Source organism: Bombus bifarius, unplaced genomic scaffold (assembly GCF_011952205.1).
Source record: "Bombus bifarius isolate JDL3187 unplaced genomic scaffold, Bbif_JDL3187 scf7180000009200, whole genome shotgun sequence".
Classification (NCBI taxonomy): domain Eukaryota; kingdom Metazoa; phylum Arthropoda; class Insecta; order Hymenoptera; family Apidae; genus Bombus; species Bombus bifarius.
In genome coordinates, this window is record NW_022884965.1 from 2,507,393 (window position 1) to 2,532,878 (window position 25,486).

Consider the following 25,486-nt stretch of genomic DNA (forward strand, 5'->3'; position numbering starts at 1 on the left):
TTACAACATCTAAGCCATTAATTTATAACATTTAAACTGTTATTTTATACATTTAGCCATTAATTTATAACATTTAAACTATTAATTTATAACACTTAAGCTATTAATTTACAACATTTAAACTATTAATTTATAACATTTAAGCTATTAATTTATAACGTCTTATAATTTATAACGCAAAACAATATCGCCGCTACAATGTTGCTTTATTATAAAATAATTTTACATCTCTGCTCCCAATGCTTAAAAACTGTTTATGTAAATGGGACCCGAGCGTAGTTACCTCCTCGTGGTGGGTCCCGGTAATTGGTATCGTTTCCCAAATAATAATAAACCAAGTACTATTTTGAATATTAATATTATTATTTGAGAAACGATATCAAGCTAAAAACTACTTCAATATAGTCTGGTCTTGATCATCCAAAATAGTTTTGGTGATCTAGACCGGACTAAGACCCCCCCGCGGGGGCGCCGTGGGACATCGTGGGACATCGCGGGACACCGTGGGACATCGCGGGACACCGTGGGACATCGCGGGACACCGTGGGATGCGAGCGTTTTAGCCTTAATTAATCTTAAGATAGATACCTATGTTATGTGCATTGTAAGCACATTCTGTACAAAGATACCTATCTATCTTGGAACGAAAAATAAAACTCTCGTCTCTCGTGATACCCTCGCTTACCACATTGGAAAAATTGTTCCCACGATTTATCGGTTCACGGTCGCTCAGTTCTTTCAAACCGTAGCGTGACGTACTCGCTCGCGCGTATTCCGGGTACGTGCGGGTCAACGTGCACTGGGCAACTCTTTGTATTCGTAAGTCGCCCCAAGCACACCTCTGTCTTGATGACTACTCGACGACTGCTCGTCGTTTGCCTCGAATCACGGGAGTTGTCATCGGTCTGGTGATGCCTGCGATCCGCAATACTGTCCGATTGGTACTTCGGTACTCGGGCAGAGACCTGCATTTCACGTCCTCCGTAATTCTGTTCGGGCCCGCGGGAGTGGACCCCACTGTTCAGTTGAGGTCAATGCCTTCGTAATCCTGTTCAGCGGTCCCTCCCTGTGAGTGGACCCCACTGTTCAGTTGAGGCCTCTTGCCTTTGTAATCCTGTTCAGCGGTCCCTCCCCGGGTTCCACATGTTCAGTTGGAGTGTGTTAAATCGCAGGCCTATTTGCTGGATCGCTAGTATCATCGGTTGGTGCCATCGACCGTAATAAGATCCAGACGACGTGACAGGAATCGGGCGAAGGTCAATGCTTGGGCTTTCCGCTGAATCTTAGGGTTATCCGGTGCACGGGGGTACGTCATGTAGGTTTGTTAGTTCTTTCGAGAGATCGTGATTTCGTTCGTTTCGGGCGCGCCGCGGTTTTTCTTTCACCGTCTGATTGTTGGGGCTCCTTTTCCGTAGTAGCCTCATATTGTTTCTTTCGTTCCAAGTTAGACAAATGTGTCTTTGATACCGAATGCGGCCAGTAGGGTTGCGAATTATTGTACTGATCGATGTAATCGTTGTATGGGAGATGAATGTTGCGTTGCGTGGGAGATAGATATTGCGTTGTGTAAGCTTTGTTTTACGTTTGTAAAGATTCATGTAAGCGCTGCGTTGGAGATATGTGTTTCGCAGTTAGGCTACGAAACAACTATTTCTTTACGCAGGCCCATGGCAAGTAGAGTCAAAACTCAACATTCTGCCAACAGGTTGAATGTCGAGATCGATGTGTAGTGTTACATAACCCATGGGCGGGTCTCGTGCGTAGTCACCTCTTCGTGGTGAGACCTGGTAATTGGCATCCTTTTCCAAAAATTAATCAGTTGATTAGTCTTTGGAAAACGATGCCAAGCTAAGAACTACGCAACAGTCCAGTTTGGATCACCAAAAGCCTCTAAGAGAATTTTGGATGATCTAGACTGGACTGCACCGTGGGACATCGTTGGACACCGTGGGACGTCGTCGGTCCAGTGTGGGTCACCAAATGCCGCGAAAAGAATTTTGGATGATCTACACTGGACTGCAACGTGGGACATCGTCGGTCCAGTGTGGGTCACCAAATGCCGCGAAAAGAATTTTGGATGATCTACACTGGACTGCAACGTGGGACATCGTCGGTCCAGTGTGGGTCACCAAATGCCGCGAAAAGAATTTTGGATGATCTACACTGGACTGCAACGTGGGACATCGTCGGTCCAGTGTGGGTCACCAAATGCCGCGAAAAGAATTTTGGATGATCTACACTGGACTGCAACGTGGGACATCGTCGGTCCAGTGTGGGTCACCAAATGCCGCGAAAAGAATTTTGGATGATCTACACTGGACTGCAACGTGGGACATCGTCGGTCCAGTGTGGGTCACCAAATGCCGCGAAAAGAATTTTGGATGATCTACACTGGACTGCAATGTGGGACATCGTCGGTCCAGTGTGGGTCACCAAATGCCGCGAAAAGAATTTTGGATGATTTACACTGGACTGCAACGTTGGACGCCATGGGACATCGTGGGACACCGTGGGACACCGTGGGACACCGTGGGACACCGTGGGACACCGTGGGACACCGTGGGACACCGTGGGACACCGTGGGAGACCGTGGGGCACCGTGGGATATGTCTTGGCTATGTCGAATCCATTCTGAGCCCATTCTGTACAATGATACTTATCTGACTTGGAACGAAATATAAAAATCTATCCTTTTTTTCCACTGAATCTTGCGGTTATTTTGTGCACAGGAGTGCGTCGCGTGAGTCCATTGATTCTTCTGAAAGATCCCGATGTATGAAATCATTCTCTTATTTCAAACCAATTTTTAACGAATTATCTTATTGTTTCAAATTGAGTTATAACGTCATAAACTTGCAAATTAGTAACAGGTAGATTCAAATACCTCGAAACAAGGTTTCGCGCGCGTTTGCACAGTATTCTTTAAATATATTTAGTGGCGAACTTTTGAATTCTTGCAAATATTTTCTATTATTTAAAACACGCGACTGTAGTGTATTATTGGAATGTATATTTCGTATTCTAATAACGAAAATTCACAGTATATATTCTAATTGCGAACAATATTATTCTTGCAAACGATTGCATCGCATTCACGTTATTCATGAGCATTTGCTCATCGAAAAATATCTCACAATTTTCAACTAAATAATATTTTTCAAACTTGTTCCAATTTCTTAATAATAATTTTTAAGCGTAAAAAAATAGCAGTATTTTCTAAATAAACGTTCGATAGGAAAAAGAAGAAAATTGTCGAAACGAAGTTTCGCTTCTTCCCCCCCCCCCCACCCGCCCTTAAACAACCACCATTTCCACCACTGGACTTTACACGGTTCCTGCCTGATGTTAGTCTCCCTGATGATATTCGCTGGGATACCGCAGCATCCAGGGTAACGTCCTCTGTTTCTCCGCATCGAACGGTGAGTCGCATGCATTTTTGTTCCTCCGGTCACTCAATCATGTCGTAGGATGAAAGGTCCGAATCGGCACGGGTGACCGGTTGTATTACGTAGAATTTTGTTGCGAGCATAGTGACCGCGGGTATTTTTATACCCGTGAGTAGTAACATTCTTTTTTTAAATTTATTAGTTTAGGATAGGTCTTCTTGCACAGCGCGATTATAATAATTAGTTTAAATACATACACTTGAGAATATATTCGTGTTATTTATAAATATGCATGTTAACATTCCGTATAAATATTTGCAAATGGCAAATATGTACACGAATATATCTGTTTAACATAAACATACTTGATTTTAAGCAATGAATTAATCGTGACAATATCAAGTCACGTTCGTTTATTTCATTTCGGTTAGAATTTAAAATATGAGTCAAAATTCATTTTTTCCCGTACAAAAATGTGTAAAATTTTACGTGCAAGAAGACACTTCGCGACAGGCAGATTTTTGAATCAAAGCAATAATTTTGAACACTGCTTCTGCACTTTCGAGTATATGCTTTGATAAAGAGATCGCCTGAGATTATTTCTTTCTTAGTAATATATTTAGAGTCAATTATTCCATTTGATCGAGTCTCAGTCTTTTTCAATTAACGCTACCTTTTTTGCAATATTAAAGTTTTGTTCTGATTTATTAAATTAATAAAGTAGAGTTACTTAGTTACTATTAAATTAATAAAGTAGATTTCATCAGATACGAAGTAGTAAAATATAAAATCAAAGAACGTTAGTCCGTTAAATAAAAATTACACGAACTAATCATTTCTTTTAGATCAGGATTTTCAGGTTTAACCCTTTCCGTGCCCATTGTCAGGATCTCATTCACGTGCCCAGGTGCTACTTGAATGGGAGAAAGACACTGGGCACGATGATCTAGAATTAAGTAATGTAATAATTTGTCAGCGACTGACGATGTGTTAGTGTACCGTGCACGACGTATTTTCCACGTTATGTGTGTGTGTTGTTAGGCCGTGGAACTGCGTCGCTTTTTTTCATTCGTTAAAACATCAAATATTAAAAATGTCGAAACATATATCGATTCAATTTACGTCTCGATACAATCACAATTTGTGATAATATCGCCCACGCGATTAAGTGTAACCATGCTTTTAATATTGCCGTAAAATACAATTACAATTCCAAGTTTACCTACATTTATTTTAACGATATCATTTCCTCAGACGTGTTTTATCACGTCTTACGCAATGGTCACTAGCCTTCGTCAGTCGATTTCAGGGAAACGGTACGTACCTTAGAGTGTGCATGCTGTGTGTTAAGCTCGGGTGTCGGAGGCGTCCCGGGACGTCCTCTCTAGTGTAGAACCTTTGCGCCCGAGCGTTTGTGTGAGAACCGTGGAGCGAGTGTGTTGGTGTGCCTGTTTTGCCATTTTTAAATATAGGGCTAGGTAGGATAGGTAGTATACTTTCTGGTATGTCTGTTAATTATAAGTAGGTAGGGCCGGGCAGGTTGGCACAGTCTCTGGTCGGGTAGGCGCGTTTTCGTGTGACCAACCTGTTTCTGGAAATTTATTTGAAAAATCGACGGCGAAACTGGCACGAGTAGAGCATGCTCTCGTCTCTGGTTTTGCCTATCGATTTTTTGAATTTCGCGGTCGCGGTCGCGAGTGGGCTCGAAACGAACGTATATTGCTCGAGCACGCACATGCGAGTGGGCAACGATCACTGCTGTGATCGTTGGTCAGTCCATGTGCACTTCAATCAGCTTCCGCGGTTTATATTTTTATTTTCAAGTTTTTTTTTGTTTGCGATTTAGAAGACTCGAGCTTAGAATTAAGTTTCAGCGGGCATTGCGCCCGAAGAAAGAAGAGGCTATAAGCCGAAGAGGCCCGGCAAACTGCCACTCAAGAGGGCAACTACTAATGGCTCCCCATCCTCTGGGTCATCCAGAGCATGGGAAGTCATTATTGTTACTACTTTGTCACTATGCTCGCTTTTACTATTTGTAGTAGTAGTAGTAGTAGTAGTCTTTTCTTTTTTGACCGATGTATATATCGGTCCATCGTCCCTTTGGGCAAATCGCGATTTTTCTTATTAGTGTTGCGACAGATTAATTACGGGTTGAATTAGCGTTGCGACATAATATCGCGGCTTTTCATTAGTGTCGCGAGAGAATGATTACGGTTTGAATTAGAGTTGCGATAAAATGATAATCGCGTTTGCTTTAGAGTTGCGAATTACGATATCGCGATTGTCTTTTGCAATTTTTAGAATTTTTCCTGTTTTCTATTGTTTAAAATTGGATTATAAAAATGTTAGTTTTCAATTAGTTTTATAGTATTGCAAGCAGCAATAGCAGAATACTTAAAGTACCTTCTTCATATAGCAAATAGTAATTTTCATTAAATTCACTTTAAGAGTTAGCGTTGCGATAATGAATGATCGCGTCTTCTTAAGTAGAGTTGCGTTTACAAAATGCCCAAACCCTCCGACTGTATTTGTCGGACACTGTTCCTGGATCACACGTACAGTTACAAGAGCTGTACAAGTGTGATCGTTCATCGGCAACCTCCTAAATGGTTGCACTTCGATCTCTCGCTATTAGTGTTGCGTATTGCTTAAATACGAGTGCATAGATTTATACTTATTAGCGTTGCGTATCAAATTTCGGGTATTTTCAGAATTTCTTTCTTTTTTTTTTAATGGTAGATTAATTGATATTGCAGATATAACAAAGCACTCGTCGTGTTTGATTTTGAGAATTTTCTGCTTCATAAATATTAGTAGTAAATTAGCGTTGCGAAACAAGAATATTCAGTTCCACTCTCGGCTTGTTGATCGGGTTTATATAGAGTGGAACACGATCGAATTTTAGTAGCCCTTCTGGCTACTGCTATGTTTCTTTTTCAGCGCCCCTTATTAATGCGCCCCTTATTACTACGTTTATTACTGAAAATACTGCTATAAGACATATTCTTAAAAGTTAAAAGTTAAAAGATAAGGCAGGTGATTTTATAATAATCGGGATTTCCCTCATCTTAGTTATTCCAAATGAACTTTTCCATTTTTAATTCAGATTAAATTCAATTACTTAAAATACTTGTTTTCAACGTAACCCTAGTTTCGATTAAAAAGATACAAATGATTCTCTATATCTGCTAAAATTTAATCATTAGTAATTTGATCTATAATTAACCATTATTAGTAGTTTATTTTTCATGTATAAAATGTTCTCGTTTTAAAGATACCTGTTTCTTTCATATACCAAATCAAGTAAATGAGTTTGTTTCAAATTTATCAATTAGCAGAAAGTAGATTTCAATTACATACATGAACATTTCATAGCATATTAAATATGTATGCTAGATACCGAATTTCTTCCATTGTCTGATTGTTCAGGCTTCTTCCCGTTTCTCCATTTTTAAAAGAAGCATATTGCGGTAACGTTGGAGTATATAACTTTTCGATATTTTCATAAGTTTAGTACAACGAGTCGCATGTCTCTTCTGCAAGATTCTAAATTGTATATGCAGTGTCAATAGTTTCATTTCCATTCTTTCGTTCCAAGTTAGACAAATGTATCATTGATACCGAATGTTGCCAGTACGGTTGAGAATTATTGTACAATGCTTGTACTGATGGATGTAATCGTTTTCGCAGATTCATCAGTCGATTAACTTTTGGAAAACCACTACATCGATAAGTACAAACATTGCACAACAATTCGATACCAAGCTAAGAACCACGCTAATACAGTCCAGTTTGGATTACGAAAAGCCACGAAGAGAATTTTGGATAATCTAAACTGGACTGCAACGTGGGACGCCGTTGGACGCCGTTGGACGCCGTTGGACGCCGTTGGACGCCGTTGGACGCCGTTGGACGCCGTTGGACGCCGTTGGACGCCGTTGGACGCCGTTGGACGCCGTTGGACGCCGTTGGACGCCGTTGGACGCCGTTGGACGCCGTTGGACACCGTGGGACACCGTCGGTCCAGTTTGGATCTCCAAAAGCCTTAAACAGAATTTTGGATGATCTAGACTGGACTGCAACGTGGGACATCGTTGGACAGCGTTGGACACCGTTGGACGTCGTTGGACGTCGTTGGACATCGTTGGACATCGTTGGACACCGTTGGACACCGTTGGACACCGTTGGACACCGTTGGACAACGTTGGACAACGTTGGACACCGTTGGACACCGTTGGACAACGTTGGACAACGTTGGACACCGTTGGACGCCGTGGGACATCGTGGGACATCGTGGGACATCGTGGGACATCGTGGGACATCGTGGGACATCGTGGGACACCGTGGGACACCGTGGGACACCGCGGGACACCGTGGGACACCGTGGGACATTGTGGGACACCGTGGGACACCGTGGGATGCGTACGTTTTAGTCTTAATTAATCGTAAGGTAGATACCTATGTTAAGTGCATTGTGAGCTCATTCTGTACAACGACATTTATCCACCTTAGAACGAAAAAAAGAAAAATCTCGTCTCCCTTCACTCGCTTACCACACAGTACTTATTGTATTCGCGATTTATCGGTTCGCGATCACTCAGTTCTTTCAAACCGTAGCGTGACGTACTCGCTCGCGCCTATTCCGCGTACGTGCGGGTCAACGTGCACTGGACAACTCTTTGGATTCGTAAGTCGCCCCAAGGACACCTCTGTCTTGGTGACTGCTCGACGACTGCTCGACGTTCGCATCGGATCGTGGGAGTTGTCGTCGCGCCGGCGATGCTAGCGAATCTGTTGGGGATTCAGTCGTGGATCTGCAGTCCTGTCCGATTGGTACTTTGGTACTCGGTCAGGGACCTGCAATTTCACGTCCTCCGTAATTCTGTTCGGGCCCGCGGGACTGGACCCCACTGTTCAGTTGAGGTCAATGCCTTCGTAATCCTGTTCAGCGGTCCCTCCCCGTGAGTGGACCCCACTGTTCAGTTGAGGCCTCTTGCCTTCGTAATCCTGATCAGCGGTCCATCCCCGGGTTCCACATGTTCAGTTGGAGTGTGTTAAGTTGCTGGCCTATGTGCTGGATCCACGGCTGAATTACCCGTGGATCACTAGCATCATCGGTCGGCGCCATCGACCGCGACTCGTGTAAGTTTCGAACGGCGAAACAGGAATCGAGTTACGGTCAATTCTTGGGCTTTCCGCTGAACCTCGGGGTTATCTGGTGTACGGGGGTACGTCGTGTAGGTTTGTTAGTTCTTTCGAGAGATCGCGATCTCGTTTGTTTCGGGCGCGCCGCGATTTTTTCCTTTATCGTCTGATTCATCGGGCATTTTCTTGTTTACCCATTTTTAAGGGATACTTATTGAGATCACGTTAGAGTTTATAACTTTTCAGTATCTTCAATATCTTACAGTGTCGCAAAAATAGAACGATAACTAGTTTAGTACAGCGACTCGTATGTCCCTTCTGCGAGACACGAAATGGTATATACAGTGTCAGTAGCTACATTTTCTTCCTTTCATTCCAAGTTAGATAAATGTGTGTTTGATACCGAATGACGCCAGTAGGGGTGCGAATTATTGTACGATATTTGTACTGATCGATGTAATCGTTGTGTGGGAGATGGATGTTGCGTTACGTAGGCTTTGTTCTACGTTTGTAAAGATTCATGTAAGCGCTGCGTTGGAGATATGTGTTTCGCAGTTAGACTACGAAACAACTATCTCTTTACGCAGGCCCATGAAGTAGAGTGAGAACTCGACATTCTTGCCAGTAGGTTGAATGTCGAGACCGATGCATAATGTTGAATAACTCATGGGCGGGTCTCGTGCGTAGTCACCTCCTCGTGGTGAGACCTGGTAATTGGCATCGTTTTCCAAAAACTAATAAGCTGATTAATCTTTGGAAAACGATGCCAAGCTAAGAACTACGCACCAGTCCAGTTTGGATCACCAAAAGCCTCAAAGAGAATTTTGTTCAAACTAATTGATAGTCGAAAACTAGTATTAAAGAAGTGTGAATTTAGTCTTAGTTTGCAGAAACTATTGAAATGATAAAAATGGATATCGTATTAAATCGGCAAAACAATATCGCCGCTACAGTATCGCTTTATTATAAAATAATTTTACATCTCTGCTTCCAATGCTTAAAAACTGTTTATGTAAATGGGACCCGAGCGTAGTTACCTCCTCGTGGTGGGTCCCGGTAATTGGTATCGTTTCCCAAATAATAATACACCAAGTACTATTTTGAATATTAGTATTATTATTTGAGAAACGATATCAAGCTAAAAACTACTTCAATATAGTCTGGTCTTGATCATCCAAAATAGTTTTGGTGATCTAGACCGGACTAAGACACCCCCGCGGGGGCACCGTGGGACATCGTGGGACATCGCGGGACACCGTGGGATGCGAGCGTTTTAGACATAATTAATCTTAAGATAGATACCTATGTTATGTGCATTGTAAGCTCATTCTGTACAAAGATACTTATCTATCTTGGAACGAAAAATAAAAATCTCGTCTCTCGTGATGCCCTCGTTTACCACATTGGAAAAATTGTTCCCACGATTTATCGGTTCACGGTCGCTCAGTTCTTTCAAACCGTAGCGTGACGTACTCGCTCGCGCGTATTCCGGGTACGTGCGGGTCAACGTGCACTGGGCAACTCTTTGGATTCGTAAGTCGCCCCAAGCACACCTCTGTCTTGATGACTACTCGACGACTGCTCGTCGTTTGTCTCGAATCACGGGAGTTGTCATCGCACTGGTGATGCCTGCGATTCGCAATACTGTCCGATTGGTACTTCGGTACTCGGGCAGAGACCTGCATTTCACGTCCTCCGTAATCCTGTTCAAGTGACGAACCCGCGGGGGTGGACCCCACTGTTCAGTTGGGGCCTCGCCTTTGTAATCCTGTTCAGCGGTCCCTCCCCGGGCCTTCATTTGTTCAGTTGGAGTGTGTTAAATCGCAGGCCTAATTGCTTGATCGCTAGTATCATCGGTTGGTGCCATCGACCGTGATAAGATTCAGACGACGTGACAGGAATCGGGCGAAGGTCAATGCTTGGGCTTTCCGCTGAACCTTAGGGTTATCCGGTGCACGGGGGTACGTTACGTAGGTTTGTTAGTTCTTTCGAGAGATCGTGATTTCGTTCGTTCCGGGCGCGCCGCGGTTTTTCTTTCATCGTCTGATTGTTGGGGCTCCTTTTCCGTAGTAGCCTCATATTGTTTCTTTCGCTCCAAGTTAGACAAATGTGTCTTTGATACCGAATGCAGCCAGTAGGGTTGCGAATTATTGTACTGATCGATGTAATCGTTGTGTGGGAGATAGATGGTGTGTTATGTATGTTGTTTTACGTTTGTAAAGATTCGTGTAACTGCTGCGTAGGAGATAGGTGTTTCGCGGTTATGCTACGAAATAACTATCTCTTTACGCAGGCCCATGATGTAGAGTCAGAACTCGACATTCTTACCAATAGGTTGAATGTCGAGACCGATGCATAATGTTGAATAACTCATGGGCGGGTCTCGTGCGTAGTCACCTCCTCGTGGTGAGACCTGGTAATTGGCATCCTTTTCCAAATTAATCAGTTGATTAATTTTTGGAAAACGATACCAAGCCAAGAACTACGCAACAGTCCAGTTTGGATCGCCAAAAGCCACTCAGAGAATTTTGTTCAAACTAATTGATAGTCGAAAACTAGTATTAAAGAAGTGTGCATTTAGTCTTAGTTTGCAGGAACTATTAAAATGATAAAAATGGATATGGTATTAAATCGGCAAAACAATATCGCCGCTACAATGTCGCTTTATTATAAAACAATTTTACATCTCTGCTTCCAATGCTTAAAAACTGTTTATATAAATGGGACCCGAGCGTAGTTACCTCCTCGTGGTGGGTCCCGGTAATTGGTATCGTTTCCCAAATAATAATACACCAAGTACTATTTTGAATATTCGTATTATTATTTGAGAAACGATATCAAGCTAAAAACTACTTCAATATAGTCTGGTCTTGATCATCCAAAATAGTTTTGGTGATCTAGACCGGACTAAGACCCCCCCCCCGCGGGGGCGCCGTGGGACATCGTGGGACATCGCGGGACACCGTGGGACATCGCGGGACACCGTGGGATGCGTGCGTTTTAGTCTTAATTAGTCGTAAGGTAGATACCTATGTTAAGTGCATTGTGAGCTCATTCTGTTCAACGATATTTATCCACCTTAGAACGAAAGAAAGAAAAATCTCGTTCATCGGGCATCTTCTTTTTTCCCCATTTTTAAGGGAAGTTTATTGAGATCACGTTAGAGTTTATAACTTTTCAGTATCTTCAATATCTTATAGTGTCGCAAAAGTAGAACGTTAAGCCGTTTAGTACAGCGACTCGTATGTCCCTTCTGCAAGACACGAAATGGTATATACAGTGTCAGTAGCTACATATTCTTTTTTTCATTCCAAGATAGATAAATGTGTGTTTGATACCGAATGATGCCAGTAGGGATGCGATTTATTGTATGATATTTGTACTGATCGATGTAATCATTGTGTAGGATGTAGATATTGCGTGTATGCATGCTTTGTTTAAAATTTGGATAGATTCATGTAAGCGTTGCGTAGAAAATGAATGCTGTGGTAGATATGTACATTTATTTGTCTCTCGTCTCTGGTTTTGCCTTTCGATTTTTCGAATTTCGCGGTCGCGGTCGCGGTCGCGAATGGGTCGAAACGAACGTTTGTCGCTCGAGCACGCACATGCGAGTGGGCAACGATCACGGCCGTGATCGTTGGCCAGTCCATGCGCACTTCAATCAGCTTCCGCGGTTTATATTTTTATTTCACCTTTATAAGTTTTTTTTTTTGTTTGCGATTTAGAAGTCTCGAGCTTAGATTTAAGTTTCAGCGGGCATTGCGCCCGAAGAAAGAAGAGGCTATAAGCCGAAGAGGCCCGGCAAACTGCCACTCAAGAGGGCAACTACTAATGGCTACCCATGCTCTGGGTCATCCAGAGCATGGGAAGTCATTATCGTTACTACTTTGTCACTATGCTCGCTTTTAGTGTTTGTAGTAGTAGTAGTAGTAGTAGTTTTTGGCCGATGTATATCGGTCCATCGTCCCATTGGGCAAATCGCGATATTTCTTATTAGTGTGGCGACAGATTAATTACGGGTTGAATTAGAGTTGCGAAATAACACCGCGGCCTTTCATTAGCGTGGCGAGAAAATGATCACGGTTTGAATTAGTGTTGCGATAAAATGATAATCGCGTTTGCTTTAGAGTTGTGAATTACCATATCGCGATTGTCTTTTGCAATTTTTATTATAAATTTTTAGAATCTCTTAGAGAATTATACGTGTCAGAATTTATCTTGTTTTCTATTGTTTAAAATTAGATTATAAAAATGTTGATTTTTAATTAATTTTATAGTATTGCAAATAGCAATATCAGAATATTCAAAGTAGCCTTTTCATATAGTAAATAGTAATTTTCATTGAATTCACTTTAAAAGAGTTAGCGTTGCGATAACGAAATGATCGCGTTTTGTTAAGTAGAGTTGCGTTTACGAAATGCCCAAACCCTCCGACTGCATTTGTCGGACACTGGATCATACGTACAGCTGCAAAAGCTGTACAAATGTGATCATTGATCGGCAACCTTCTAAATGGTTGCACTACGATCACTCGCTATTAGTGTTGCGTATTGCTTAAATACGAGTGCGTAGATTTATATTTATTAGCGTTGCGTATCAAATTTCGCGAATTTTCAGAATTTTTTTTTTTTTTTTTTTTTGATGGTAGATTAATTGATATTGCAGATATAAAACGAAGCACTCGTCGCGTTTGATTTTGAGAATTTTCTGCTTCAGAAATATTAGTAGTAAATTAGCGTTGCGAAATAAGAATATTCCCTTCCACTCACGGTTTATTGATCGGGTTTATATAGAGTGGAAGGCGATCGAATTTTACTAGCCCTTCTGGCTACTGCTTTGTTTCTTTTTCAGCGCCCCTTAATGTCCCCCTTATTAACGCGTCCCTTAATGTCCCCCTTATTAACGCGCTACTCAATGTCCCCCTTGTTGATGCATCCCTTAATGTCCCCCTTATTAACGCGCCCCTTAATGTCCCCTTTATTAATGCATCCCTTAATGTCTCCTTTATTAATGCATCTCCCTTAATATCCTCTTTATCAATGCCCTTATTAACGTGCCCCTTATTAATGAGCCCCTTATTACTACGTTTAATACAAAAAATACTGCTACAAGACATATTGCTTTGTCAGCATGAACATTGCTATTAGAATTAATGCTGGCGATCGTTCGTTCTTAGAATCATAAATTTTATGATCTTTTCGGCTGCGATATTGTCAATCTTTTTTGACACGTAGAATTTTATAAATATTCGAATTTCATTTGCGTGGAACAAAAGTTCATTCGCGATCACCGTTAGTTTGTAACAACAATTTTGCACAAAATGGTTTATGTGCACATCTTTCGGTTTGTTAACTGTACTAAATAAAAATAATATAGCAATAAATAAAAATATAATAATAATATAAATAACAAGAAAAACAGATAGAAATAACAGACATTACAAGTTAAAAGGCAAAAGCAAGCGATTTTATATTGATCGATTTTTCTCTCATCTTTGTATTCAAATCGGATTTTCAATTTTTAATTCAGTCCAAATTCAATTACTTGAAACTCGATTACTTAAAATACTCGCTTTCAAATTTCCTAGCTTTGACTAAAAAGATAAAAACAGTTCACTATTTTTTTTTTCAAAAATTTCTCAACACCAATTTATTCTAATCGACAATTATTACTTTATTTTTCACTTTTTTATAAAACATTCTCATCTCAAGACTGTCTGAGTTTCTCTTTCCAAGTACTAATCCAGCAAACGAGTTTGTCTCAGATTGAATATCACGTAGTGTCTTCGATAATTATACATATTTTATAGAATTTTACTAATCTTTCGCAGATTGAATTTCTTTCGGAGTCTTTTATAGAATCCAGTTCTCGCGAAGCTCCTTTTTTGTGCCATCGAATCTCTTGCGAAAAGGTCTCTCATACTTCTGACCTTATCCCCTCCCTTTCCCTTTGTTACATTTAGATTATTACGTAGACAGGTTAAGTAGATGTTTAGACTTTTACGTAGCTGTGATTTATGGTTGGGTAGATTAGATTCGTAGATGCATGGGTCCTAGTCAGGTTTAGTTCTCGCGTCGGTTTTTCATCTCGAAGCTCCTTTTGCTGTTTGTTTCGAATATTGTACAAACGCACAGCAAAAGGAGCATTTATTTCACGATAAATCAATTTTAGACTCTTTTGCGCAAAAGGAGGGTGGATGGGTCGCGGTTAGGGTGGGTCTCCACTCGCAGCACCTCCACGTGGTGAGACCCGGGCAATCAGTATTATTTGATATACAATTACTGATTGTATCACTATACAGCGAAGCGATGAAATGTATAACTGATATAATTATTAATTATATGGCAAATAATATGAGCTAATTGGCTGCGAACCTGACTAGGTATTCGTATCAATGCGTTTGTGGTATATTACATTAGCGAATATATAATTCAGATATAATTTAGAAGTGTAACTAATAAAAATAATAATACTTTTGCTGCTTACTATGAATAAGAATTCAGTGCTGGCAACTAAGTGATTGCGGATTTTGCCATTACCACCTAATGACAAAATCCGCAATTACTTAGTTGCCAATCCAATAGAATTCCATCCAAACCTCTTATGGATTTCCACGAGTAAACAGTTTTAACGTTCAATCTGCCATTTCTTTTGCAAAACATCTGATTATCATTTTTCACTTCTCTGCAACTTGTACGAGATAAGCTACCGCTCGTGTGTCGTTCGCTGTGAGGATCGTTGCGCGGCCCGCTGCTTGAAACCGACTTTCTTTCGTTGGTGTAAGGAGGTTAGCTCGCGTGCAGGGATATTTCCGTCGATTTTTAATCGTCAATAACCAAACAGCAAAGCCGAAAACGCAATTTTGTATTCTTGATTTTCGTCTTATTTCCGCTTCAAGAATCACCCCTTAAATTTCCCGAACACCCTGTATATAGGATCAAATTATTGAAAATATCGATTTCTACAACGTAGCCAAAAATCATCGAGATTGAAGTGTAGTTAGCTTTTCTACAGTTCAACACGAGTCAATTTTATTTCACTCAAAAGCGATAATATTTTTTAAACCGTTTCCTACTTCCCGCGCTTTCTTCTAATCCTCTTTTACGAACAATATTTATTAATCCCTGAACGTGCAAATGAAATAGCACTCGAGCTATGCTAAAGGTACCATTTATATATAGCTCAATATAAAATTATGTAAAATTGTTGATGCGAAAGTTGAAAATGATTGCTGTGGCTGAATCGAATCTCTTTCAGCCAACTACGCGTACATAGTTACTAATCTGAATCAAGTCTAGTCTTTACCGCGCTAAATGTTCCTTGTTACGTGGGGCTAGTTGGAAGTGAAACGTTGGCAACAGTGCTATTTGACTATGCGTGGTCGATAGCAGTTCTCAAGTTCTTAGCAGCGGCACGTGGTTATCGTGCTACTGCTGCTACTATGATTTAATATATTTCTAATATATTTTCTTTTCTATTATTTACGATATGATTGGAAAGATATTGTTTCTTATGAACCACTATTATCGTTGTTGTGCCACCATTATTGTGTAACTGGATCATTGGACTTGTTGTTGGTGAACATGTGACAAAGGTAAATCAGCATACTATTACACAATATATGTAGAAGGATTGCACAAAATATTTATGCAACATTATATTTTATACCATTTACATAGCGATCAATTTAGAATAAAAATTTAAATTTTGTATTATAAAAATGTATTATTATTTATAATTACATGTCATTATTAGAATGATACGTATATTATCTGATGAAGAAACAACACTCCATTAGGAAATAAAGATATAAAAATCCTTCTAGCTAGTGTATGTACGTTAATAAAATGTCTCGTTAAAGACAAATGTTGCGTCAACTCTATATGTCATTATCGCAGCATTTCTTTGTCAATTTATGTGATTAAATTCTATTTCTTTTACACCATGGTGACGAAAGGAAGCTTCAAAGCTTTGTTCAATATTTCTTCTGTTAAATTTTTCTTTCTCGTGTTGCTCTTACAGTTTTATGAAATTTGAAGAAATCGAAGTATTCGTAGTATTATGGTAAATTGTTCTCTTCCGCAATGAATTATTTTAATTTCCTAGTCGTAGACGTTGCTTTTGGCTCTCTGATTTGCGCAATTGGCTACTATCAAGTACCAAACTCAAAACATCCAGGAGACCAAAGTGTTGGCATAAACAAATTTTCGCGTCAACTTCCTCATAATAGAACAGTAACTTCACACGTAGAATACAAAATAAAAAAGACGATATTTCTCAATCCTCCTTTTTTATCTCCGAAATTTTTTTGCCAGCTAAATCGCATAATTTCTTCGATACAATTAGTTTTATGGTATTTACATTAATATAAATAAAAATATCGATAAAGTGTGCTATTGTAATTTTTATCGAATTACTAGAATTGGTATCGCTCTGTTGCGTTAGACAGCAATTTCGTATTACAAGGCTACATATAATAATTTGCACTCAATTCTATAATAACAATGCTCATTTTCCTTCAGTGTTTCGGTTTTCATGCTCGACCAGACATTGCCCTACCATATTACGGCAGTCTTGTAAACTCAATTTTTTATGAATTCTAATTATGTCATCGTTCGTAATTAAACCTATAATTAGTAGAAATCGTATAGAAGCAAACATGTAAACGCTTTTGGTATGTTTGAATATAGTACTGTAATAGGAATTGTTCATACGATGGAAGATCCACATAACGGGTGTTCATATAACGCAGGTTCTACTGCATCTATCGCTTTCATAAATATTATCTGTTACGACTAAAAGAAATACGTCAATCATTTTATTTATCTGCTTCAATAATTTTTCTCTTACGTAAGCATTGATTTGATAACTAAGTGATCGTCATTAGGCGGTATTGACAGAATCCGCAATCACTTAGTTGCCAAGCCAATAGTATATTTCGTTTAAGTGATCGCTAATCAACTGTGTACATATTAAGCAACAGGAAAAGTTTTGTTATATTACGAATCTGTCTTGCTACGAATAAGTTGAAAAATTGCTTAAAATTTTGAACAATCAAAATTAATATACAGATAAACCACTTATCTATATCAAATCAATGACCACTTTTAGTTATCGAGAACGTTGCTTTCTCATTTTTAATTACAAACCGCAATAAGCTGCGATAACCGATAACAGTTAACTAAATAGTAACTTCCGAGTGTCGAAATACGCGAGTGGTGAAATCGTCGTAAACGCAAAAACAAGTACGCGTCAACGACCGGTCAAGACGTTTCCTTCTTTTTTCTAATATCCATCGTCTTTCTCCATCACCTTCTTCGTCGATATTGTCGGTAAAAAAGGAACTCGACCAGTGGACGAACCACTAACAAGGACACGATTCTGTTGCTGGTGGAATAACGTAGGTTTTTTCATACGGTACATTATAAGACTATATTAATTAATATAAAAAACTGTCGGTACCACTATCAGCCACTTTTTGTACGAAAGCACTTCTGAAACTATTTCTGTAGGCTCTGTATTATATCATTTTTTTACGAAACAAATTGCTTATTTTTATCATCGACAAATATAAATATCCCGTAAGACCGGTGGCCATTGAGGGGGGAGCTCCTCCAAACAGATTATCGCTCAAAGGTTAGAGTTTAGTAGATCGAAAAAATGATACATATACGATGATAAGGACAGTGGTTATTTAACCGAAACAGAATGCTATTTCTTGGAAGTGAATTACGTGAAACGAGACACAGAATTCAATTGCGTATCGATGGTGGGAAATTGAGAGGACGATGGTTCGTTAATATCGATTGTGTGTGATACTTTAATTTTTCTAAAATGATTTTCGCATTACTTTGAACAATTGTATTAAAACTATAAGATCATGTTTGTTTAGGATTATATTAAATAAAGATATATTTTTTTTCTACACGTTTAAGATTATCTGTAGATATTCAGGTAACCAATCAGATTTCCCAAAAGTCGATCCTTCAAGTATAAAATAGATATAAATGTAATTGGAATAGAACAATGAAATCTTCTAATACGACTTATATTTTAACATCAACCCTTTGCGCTCGAGACCTTTTTCGCCTATCGAACAAATGGAGACGATTTGCCGTAATATTTGTCGTATTCCTTACAGCTAACTTAAAATAATTTCACATACAAATTAACATATAAAACTATTGTACTTTAATATTATACGTATGTTTACATCTCAAATGCTATCTTCATCGCTGTTTCTCTATCGTCAAGCATTCTATGTGAGACATTACTAGATGTAATTTTATCGTTTAAATAACGAAAAATCAAACTCGTCTTCGCTTGATGCGAGCTTTTATTGTCGCATTCCACGCTTACAGGGTTCGACAAATTTGAAAATATTGCCATCGACTGCCTAGCTTAAACTGACGCCGAAGACACAGCACGATCCGTGAACGCGGTCTATTTTGAGATAATAAAATCTTATAGCCAATTGAAGTCGATCATTTTACGCTTCGTAAGATTATATATAAAAAGTTTAGTAACCCACTGAACCTATTACATTGGCATCAACGCTTCCAGTTCCAAAGGAATCAAACCTAAACAAACATGGTCGCGCGCTCGAATCACTGAGTGAAACGAATCGACGGCTCCTCCCCAGTGCGAAGGGTTAAGCCGTGGTTAATTTAGGTTAATACTAAGTTAATAATAGTGTCACGTCCCGCGCTGCGCATGCGCCGTAACGTATTCTAAAACTACCAATAGCGCGAGTGCGGGTTCCAATTTGAAATTTAAATAAATTTTAACAATTTGTATATAAACCGAATTCGAACCTCACAACCCCCGCGGAATAACCCGTCACACGACAACCCCTCCACGGTAGACCTAAATATAAATAAGCGTAGCTGCGTAGAAGAAGCGATAATAATTCCTTAGTTTTAGAGTAGTTAATTCCTCAGTTTTATGTGATTAATTTTCTCAGTTCTTGGTGATTAACTCCTTGGTTCTTGGCGGTCAGTTCCCATTTCTTGGCAAGTAATTTCTTGTTCATAGCGATTAATTCTTAATTCCTCTAGCTCTTAATTTCTCAATTCCTTTGTTTTTTTTAATTCTTTAGTTCCTTAGTTTTTCAGCTCTTAATTCCTTTAGCTCTTAGTTTTGCTCTCAGCTTTTAGGTTCTTTAGTCCTTTAGTTCTTTAGCTTTTAGTTCTTTGTTTTATTAGTTTCCAATTCTTGTTAGTCTTGTTAATCGACGTGTTTGTATTTGTCAATTTCTAAACTATCGAAAATCTATCGAAATTAGAATCTTGTAATTAATAAGAGCGAAAACGTATTGCGAACGATCGTAACTCCGAGCATTCGAAATTTCAACGACTATTCTGTCAATATCCAATTAGAATACGAATAAACATTTTTTTTTTTTTTGTGAAGAATATTTGTCTAATAATATAGCAGGATTAAGCGAACATTTATTTTCACCAACTTTAATCCTCTCCCGTGCCAGTACTGCTGCGCATAGCAGGTTAGCCGAAACGTGCAGTTTAATTTCAAATCGCATTAAATAACAGACAATACTACAATTTAATCTAAATTCAAAAATTAACGGCAACGCAACCAAAACGAGCCAGACAAAACGTAACGATAGTAATCTCTCAAGTTGAACGTTGAAAGAGGCACAATCGTTTGAGATATGCGTTTGAAAATAATTTTAATTCAGATGTTACGACTAACTTGAAGATTTATAGAAAACACGTATTATCTCGTCCAACTTGATTTTGAAAATGAAAATAATTATTACGCCGTTGAAATTCTTCTATGAAGAATCTTACCGGAAATTTTCTTTTTCTCTTTTAACACAATTTTATAGTTCGCTAAATGTTCTAATAAGGAAATTGGACGATATTCGTTGCAGAGAGGGTCGGTGTTTTGCAAGGAGTGGGGGACACCGTTTTTACTTATCTTAGCAGTTTTTATGCCATCTCAGTGCAAGAAATCGGAATCTCGACGTAGAGTTCTAAGCGTAAGCGATACCAAGCTGCAAGAAAGTCAGAATGATCACGTGAAATGGTTCAATTGGCGCGCTTGTCTCTGACACCGAACGTCATTCTAAAATAAACAATAATCATGGGCAGTGAGGTAAATAAATCAATTATACTTCTATTTCTCTATCGTTTCCTCTCTGTTCCCATTTCTTATATTTATCACTGGCTTTCTTCCTTATTTTAAAGCAATTCAAAATAACTTACACTATTAAATATTCCATTGTAATAATTATCTTTAATCCCTGAGAGAATGAATGAATTATTGTTCTCAAATTGTGGGATCAATATCTTGAATTACCGTTCCATTTATTCGTTCATAAATTAAATTATAATATTTTCTAATCGCACCGTGCAACTATGATTTTTTATTTATTTTCTTCGTACAATTTGAAGAAATAATCCACTGATTTAATTAGATACAATTATTTCATTCAATATAAAATTGAGTAATTGCATTTAATTAAGTAATTCAATTAAGTCAAGTAAGTCGAACAGTCCATTAATTTTTGTACAATTGCTATGTAATTTCCAGATAACGGTATCACAGTGAAAACAAAGTAAAGAGAATATCTTCTAATCGTAATATTTTTCAGACCACACTTTACCAAATTTTTTCTATGGAATTTCCACCATCGCTATTTTAGTCCCTCCATCAAAATTAACGAATGACGAATTTTTTATCGACGAAAATCCAGAAGATTATGGTGAATATTGCGAATAAAAAATATTTTTTTTCTTAGTTGAACCTCAACGAGGATACGACACCCGGCCAAAAATGGAGAAAATACTTCCGATGGATGGAGGAAGTGTCGGTAGAGCCAACGATGTGGCTGTACATGATGGCATTCATGATCACTTCTGTCGTGGAACAAGCTTTTTTCGTCTACAAAGCGTGTCGAGTGGATCACGGTTATTCGGAAGAAATTTGCGCTAATCTGAAGGATAATGCGACGATAAACACCAAAGTACAAGTATGTATACTACATGTACTGTGTAATCTAAAAAAGCCGCGAAGATTAAGAGCAGGAACGTATCTTAAAACCCATCTCGCTCAAATAATTAAAAAAAAATTTTTAAGATTCGTTGCGTTGATAGAACGCGAGAGAAAGAAAGCAATAATGACGATATATTTTACAAGGTTTATGAACGATATATTTGTCGTAATACTTAAGATAAGAATGTAAGCACTTCGGAAGAACAAACATTTTTCACATTGTAAGATAAATATGACGATGTTGTAAGACCCGAATTTTTTAATCGAAATATGTTAATTTTTTTTTCAATGGTATCGGGATTGCAAAATTGAGTACTGTTTAATCTTATGTATATATATATATATATATAACATTGTGACAAAATGGAAAAATTCTTAATAAAATATAATATGATGTTGCTTATTAAATAAATTAATAGTAAATGATATTAATAAAAGATAGAATATTTTAGTATACTGGGCATTCCAGAATTTATAAGCCAAACATGGGTATAATCAAGCAAAATGTATAATAAAAAATGTCATATAAAGATATATTATTCCAAAATAGGTTTGTACCATGAATACAAAATTTAACAAATTCTCTATTATACTGTTAAATATTTTTACATACTACATCTATATAAAAATTCCAATCCAGATATATGTTTAATTGTTAATGTTAGATATAAGAGGGGATATGTGAGTGGAATCTTGACAAGCGGGTGGGAGGTAGAAATATATGGGCAGAGATCCAAACGCATTAAATACTTTGAATATATCGATGAGGTTTAACTTTTAAGGCTTGGGACACGCTATATATATTTTTCTAAAATAAAATATGAACATTTTCAGGTAACAGTATCAAGCTTCCATCAATGGAATAACATAGCAGGCCATGTAGTCCCTATAATACTAGCTCTATTTTTTGGGAACTGGAGCGATCGACGTGGTCGAAAACTGCCGCTAATTATTGGGCTACTAGGAAAGTTCATCTATTCTTTCATGGTTGTAATCAATTCCATGATGGATACATGGGATCTAAATACTATAGTATATACAGCGAGTCTTCCCATGGGCATGTTAGGAGGAGATGTCGCTATTTTTGGTTCCTGTTTTGCATATATATCAGACATATCATCCGTTCAGCAAAGAACCCTAAGGATTACCATTTTAGATGTGGTTTACCTCAGCACTATGCCTACTGGTAAATGAAATTCTATATTTTACTTAGTTCTGAAAAGATTTTGAAGACTTACGTATTAATAAATGAATTGTGGATGTTTATGTAAATTTATATGTTTATGGAGATATGAAAAGAGACAAGACTTAAATATTCTAACTTCATTATGGATATTTTACGATGAGGGACAATATGACAAGATACTTGAGAGATTGGCCACTTTATGGCAGACAGAAAAGAAGTTTCGACAGAAGAGAACTCGTAGACGATGAACATGCACAATTTATTAATAAAAAGCGACAAATTAATGATCGTAAAAGTATTAAATATATATTAGAAGAAAAAAGAGGAAATGTAAATAATACATTTTTTATTTCAGGTGTGGCTCTGGGCTCTTATCTTTACTCAAATGTTGTCAAATCATCCTATACCATAATGTTCGGCATAAATTCCACTTTACTAGCCTTAGCCATTTTGTATTCACTGGTTAGACTAAAGTGGCAAACACTGCCTCAGCAACAGTCACTAGCAGGTACTAATTTGTTAACCGACTACTTCGATAAGAAGCACGTGATGGCAACTGTGAGGACAATGACCAAGAACAGGCCAAATCATGGAAAGCTTCACCTGTGGCTTCTGCTGGTCATCATGATGCTATATACTTTTCAAAGAGACGAGAAACCTATGAGTTTCTTGTATACTCAATTGAAATTCAAGTGGGACGTGAGAAAATTTAGCAATTTCAGAACATTCCAATCAGCTACCTTTGTGATAGGTCAGTTGCGATAAGATTTGTTTTCTTTGAAAAATTTATGACGAATATTATGTACCTTTTTCCTTCATAGGAACAAGTTTTGAGCCTGATTACCAATTAGCAATTTCTTTTTACAAATTTTTATAAGAATTTATATTCTTATATAAAAATATTCCTATATAAAATGCGAAAAATTTGTGAGAAGCTTACAACTGATTATAGAGTCTAAAAATTATTATAATCATCATAATTTGTCTGAAGGAAGCTAAACATCGAGTCAGACAAATATTTTCCATGCTGTTTCATATCAGTGAAAGTTGGCATTCTCCATTAGAGTACTTTCACTGGCTGAAAGAGTGGTTTTCTCTGTGAGAAACAGTTATTGAATAATCACGACACTGAAATGCATTGGCGTAACTTTATCTTTATTTTAGCGATGCTAATCGGCGTGCCAGTAATGAGCAAACTGATGGGAATTAGGGATACTATTATGGTAGCCATTGGCGCTATTGCTCATGCTTCTGGAAGAGTAATATTCGTCTTAGCCGAGATACCAGAATTATTCTATGTTGGTAATAAGAAACTACAATTATTCATTAACATAATGCAACAATTAATATAGTGCGACTAAAAATAGTTATCATTTTTTTTTTAATATTTTGATTGATTTTCTATTTCTATGTTTTTTAAAATAAATTAAGATTTTGGAAATTAGATTCGAGAATAATTGTACGATAAACATATTTTATAATTTCAGGTGCTGCTGTAGCTGCTCTTGGACCGATAGTGGCACCAGTCCTGAGGTCAATGACCTCAAAACTAGTTCCTGTGGACGAGCGAGGTACTTACATAAATTGTGATATCTTCTCGCAAAATTGAGAATAAGTTTTTTAAATAATAATTTCCCTCGATTATAATTTTGAATATAATCATAACTTTGCTAAATTTTAATTTTTCAAATAATTTATCGCATGATAACTTGAGATTACCAATTTCATTTTAATATTTCATATTAACAATTTTCATGGTAATTCACAGGGAAGGTATTCGCAATTTTATCAGTTTGTGATAATGCAGTGCCTTTGTTCAGTGGCATATTATATTCCCAGCTATATAATGCAACCATAGACTCAGCACCTAGCTCAATTTATTGGCTGACCTTTGTCACTCAAGTGTCCATTCTAATTCTTATTCTGTGAGTATAAAAAATTCATAAGATGAAAATATAAAGCATTTTATTAGACTAACACGTATATTCATATATTCACTTTAATTATGTTTCAGAATAATTCAATTTTCTACGAAGAATAGAACACATTTAGAACACATAGAATATATAGATAATGAAACTGACTGTTCAATACCTCCTACTATGAGACAAAACACAAGTAGATGATCTTCAAATGAAAATGTATGCGGTTGAATCTTAGACAAATGTAGTTTTAATTTTCTTTTTATTTTGTAAGATATGATTAATAGGCTGCTGATTTCTAATAGAATATAATCAAAGATATGTAGTATACAAAGAGATACTTGTAAAATACTAGGGGAACAAATTTTCTTAGATTTGATTCAAACATATGGTGTGTACTGATGATCCGTATACTAACCATGATCTGTATATTTTCTTTAATTGTTAATTTCCATTTTGTGTAAATATCCGCCGTCTAATGATTAATACTGTATTATTAAACCTCTGTGAGTCACAAATTTTGTATAGAATAATTTCTTCAGATTTCATTGATGCAAACCATAAGACCTATATTTAATTAGCTGTGTTTATAAAAATGTGAATATGTTTAAGTATCCGTAGTGCAATGATTAATATTTTATTACTAGATATCTAGATATATTTTATTACTAGAAATTTCCTTAGATTTTTAATATACAACATCGTATTTATTATACGTTAATATATTATATATCATATATTTTATATTATATATTTTATATAAATTGTATTTATATAAAAATATTATAATTCAAATGTATTGTTTTTCCCTCACAAATTAATCCCTA

The 25,486-nt window shown here is 37.6% G+C and overlaps 1 protein-coding gene across 4 annotated transcripts; it reads left to right on the forward strand.

Annotated features, from left to right (window-relative positions):
- The first annotated feature begins 15,917 nt into the window (after nt 1-15,917).
- Nucleotides 15,918-25,326, forward strand: LOC117214284 (thymic stromal cotransporter homolog). Of its 4 annotated transcripts, none has more exons than XM_033460264.1 (9): nt 15,918-16,128; nt 20,428-20,651; nt 21,298-21,528; nt 22,386-22,737; nt 23,093-23,488; nt 23,902-24,039; nt 24,225-24,308; nt 24,506-24,662; nt 24,752-25,326. In XM_033460264.1, exons 2-9 carry the CDS (start codon nt 20,640-20,642, stop codon nt 24,861-24,863), a joined length of 1,482 nt encoding a protein of 493 aa, XP_033316155.1. In that variant the 5' UTR covers nt 15,918-16,128; nt 20,428-20,639; the 3' UTR covers nt 24,864-25,326. The 4 variants fall into 4 exon arrangements, 3 of the variants coding, with proteins under 3 accessions (XP_033316155.1, XP_033316154.1, XP_033316156.1); XM_033460263.1 differs by having other exon boundaries at nt 20,483-20,651; nt 24,752-24,863; XR_004488828.1 differs by lacking the exon at nt 24,752-25,326 and having other exon boundaries at nt 23,902-24,035; nt 24,506-24,646.
- The last annotated feature ends 160 nt before the right edge of the window (nt 25,327-25,486 follow it).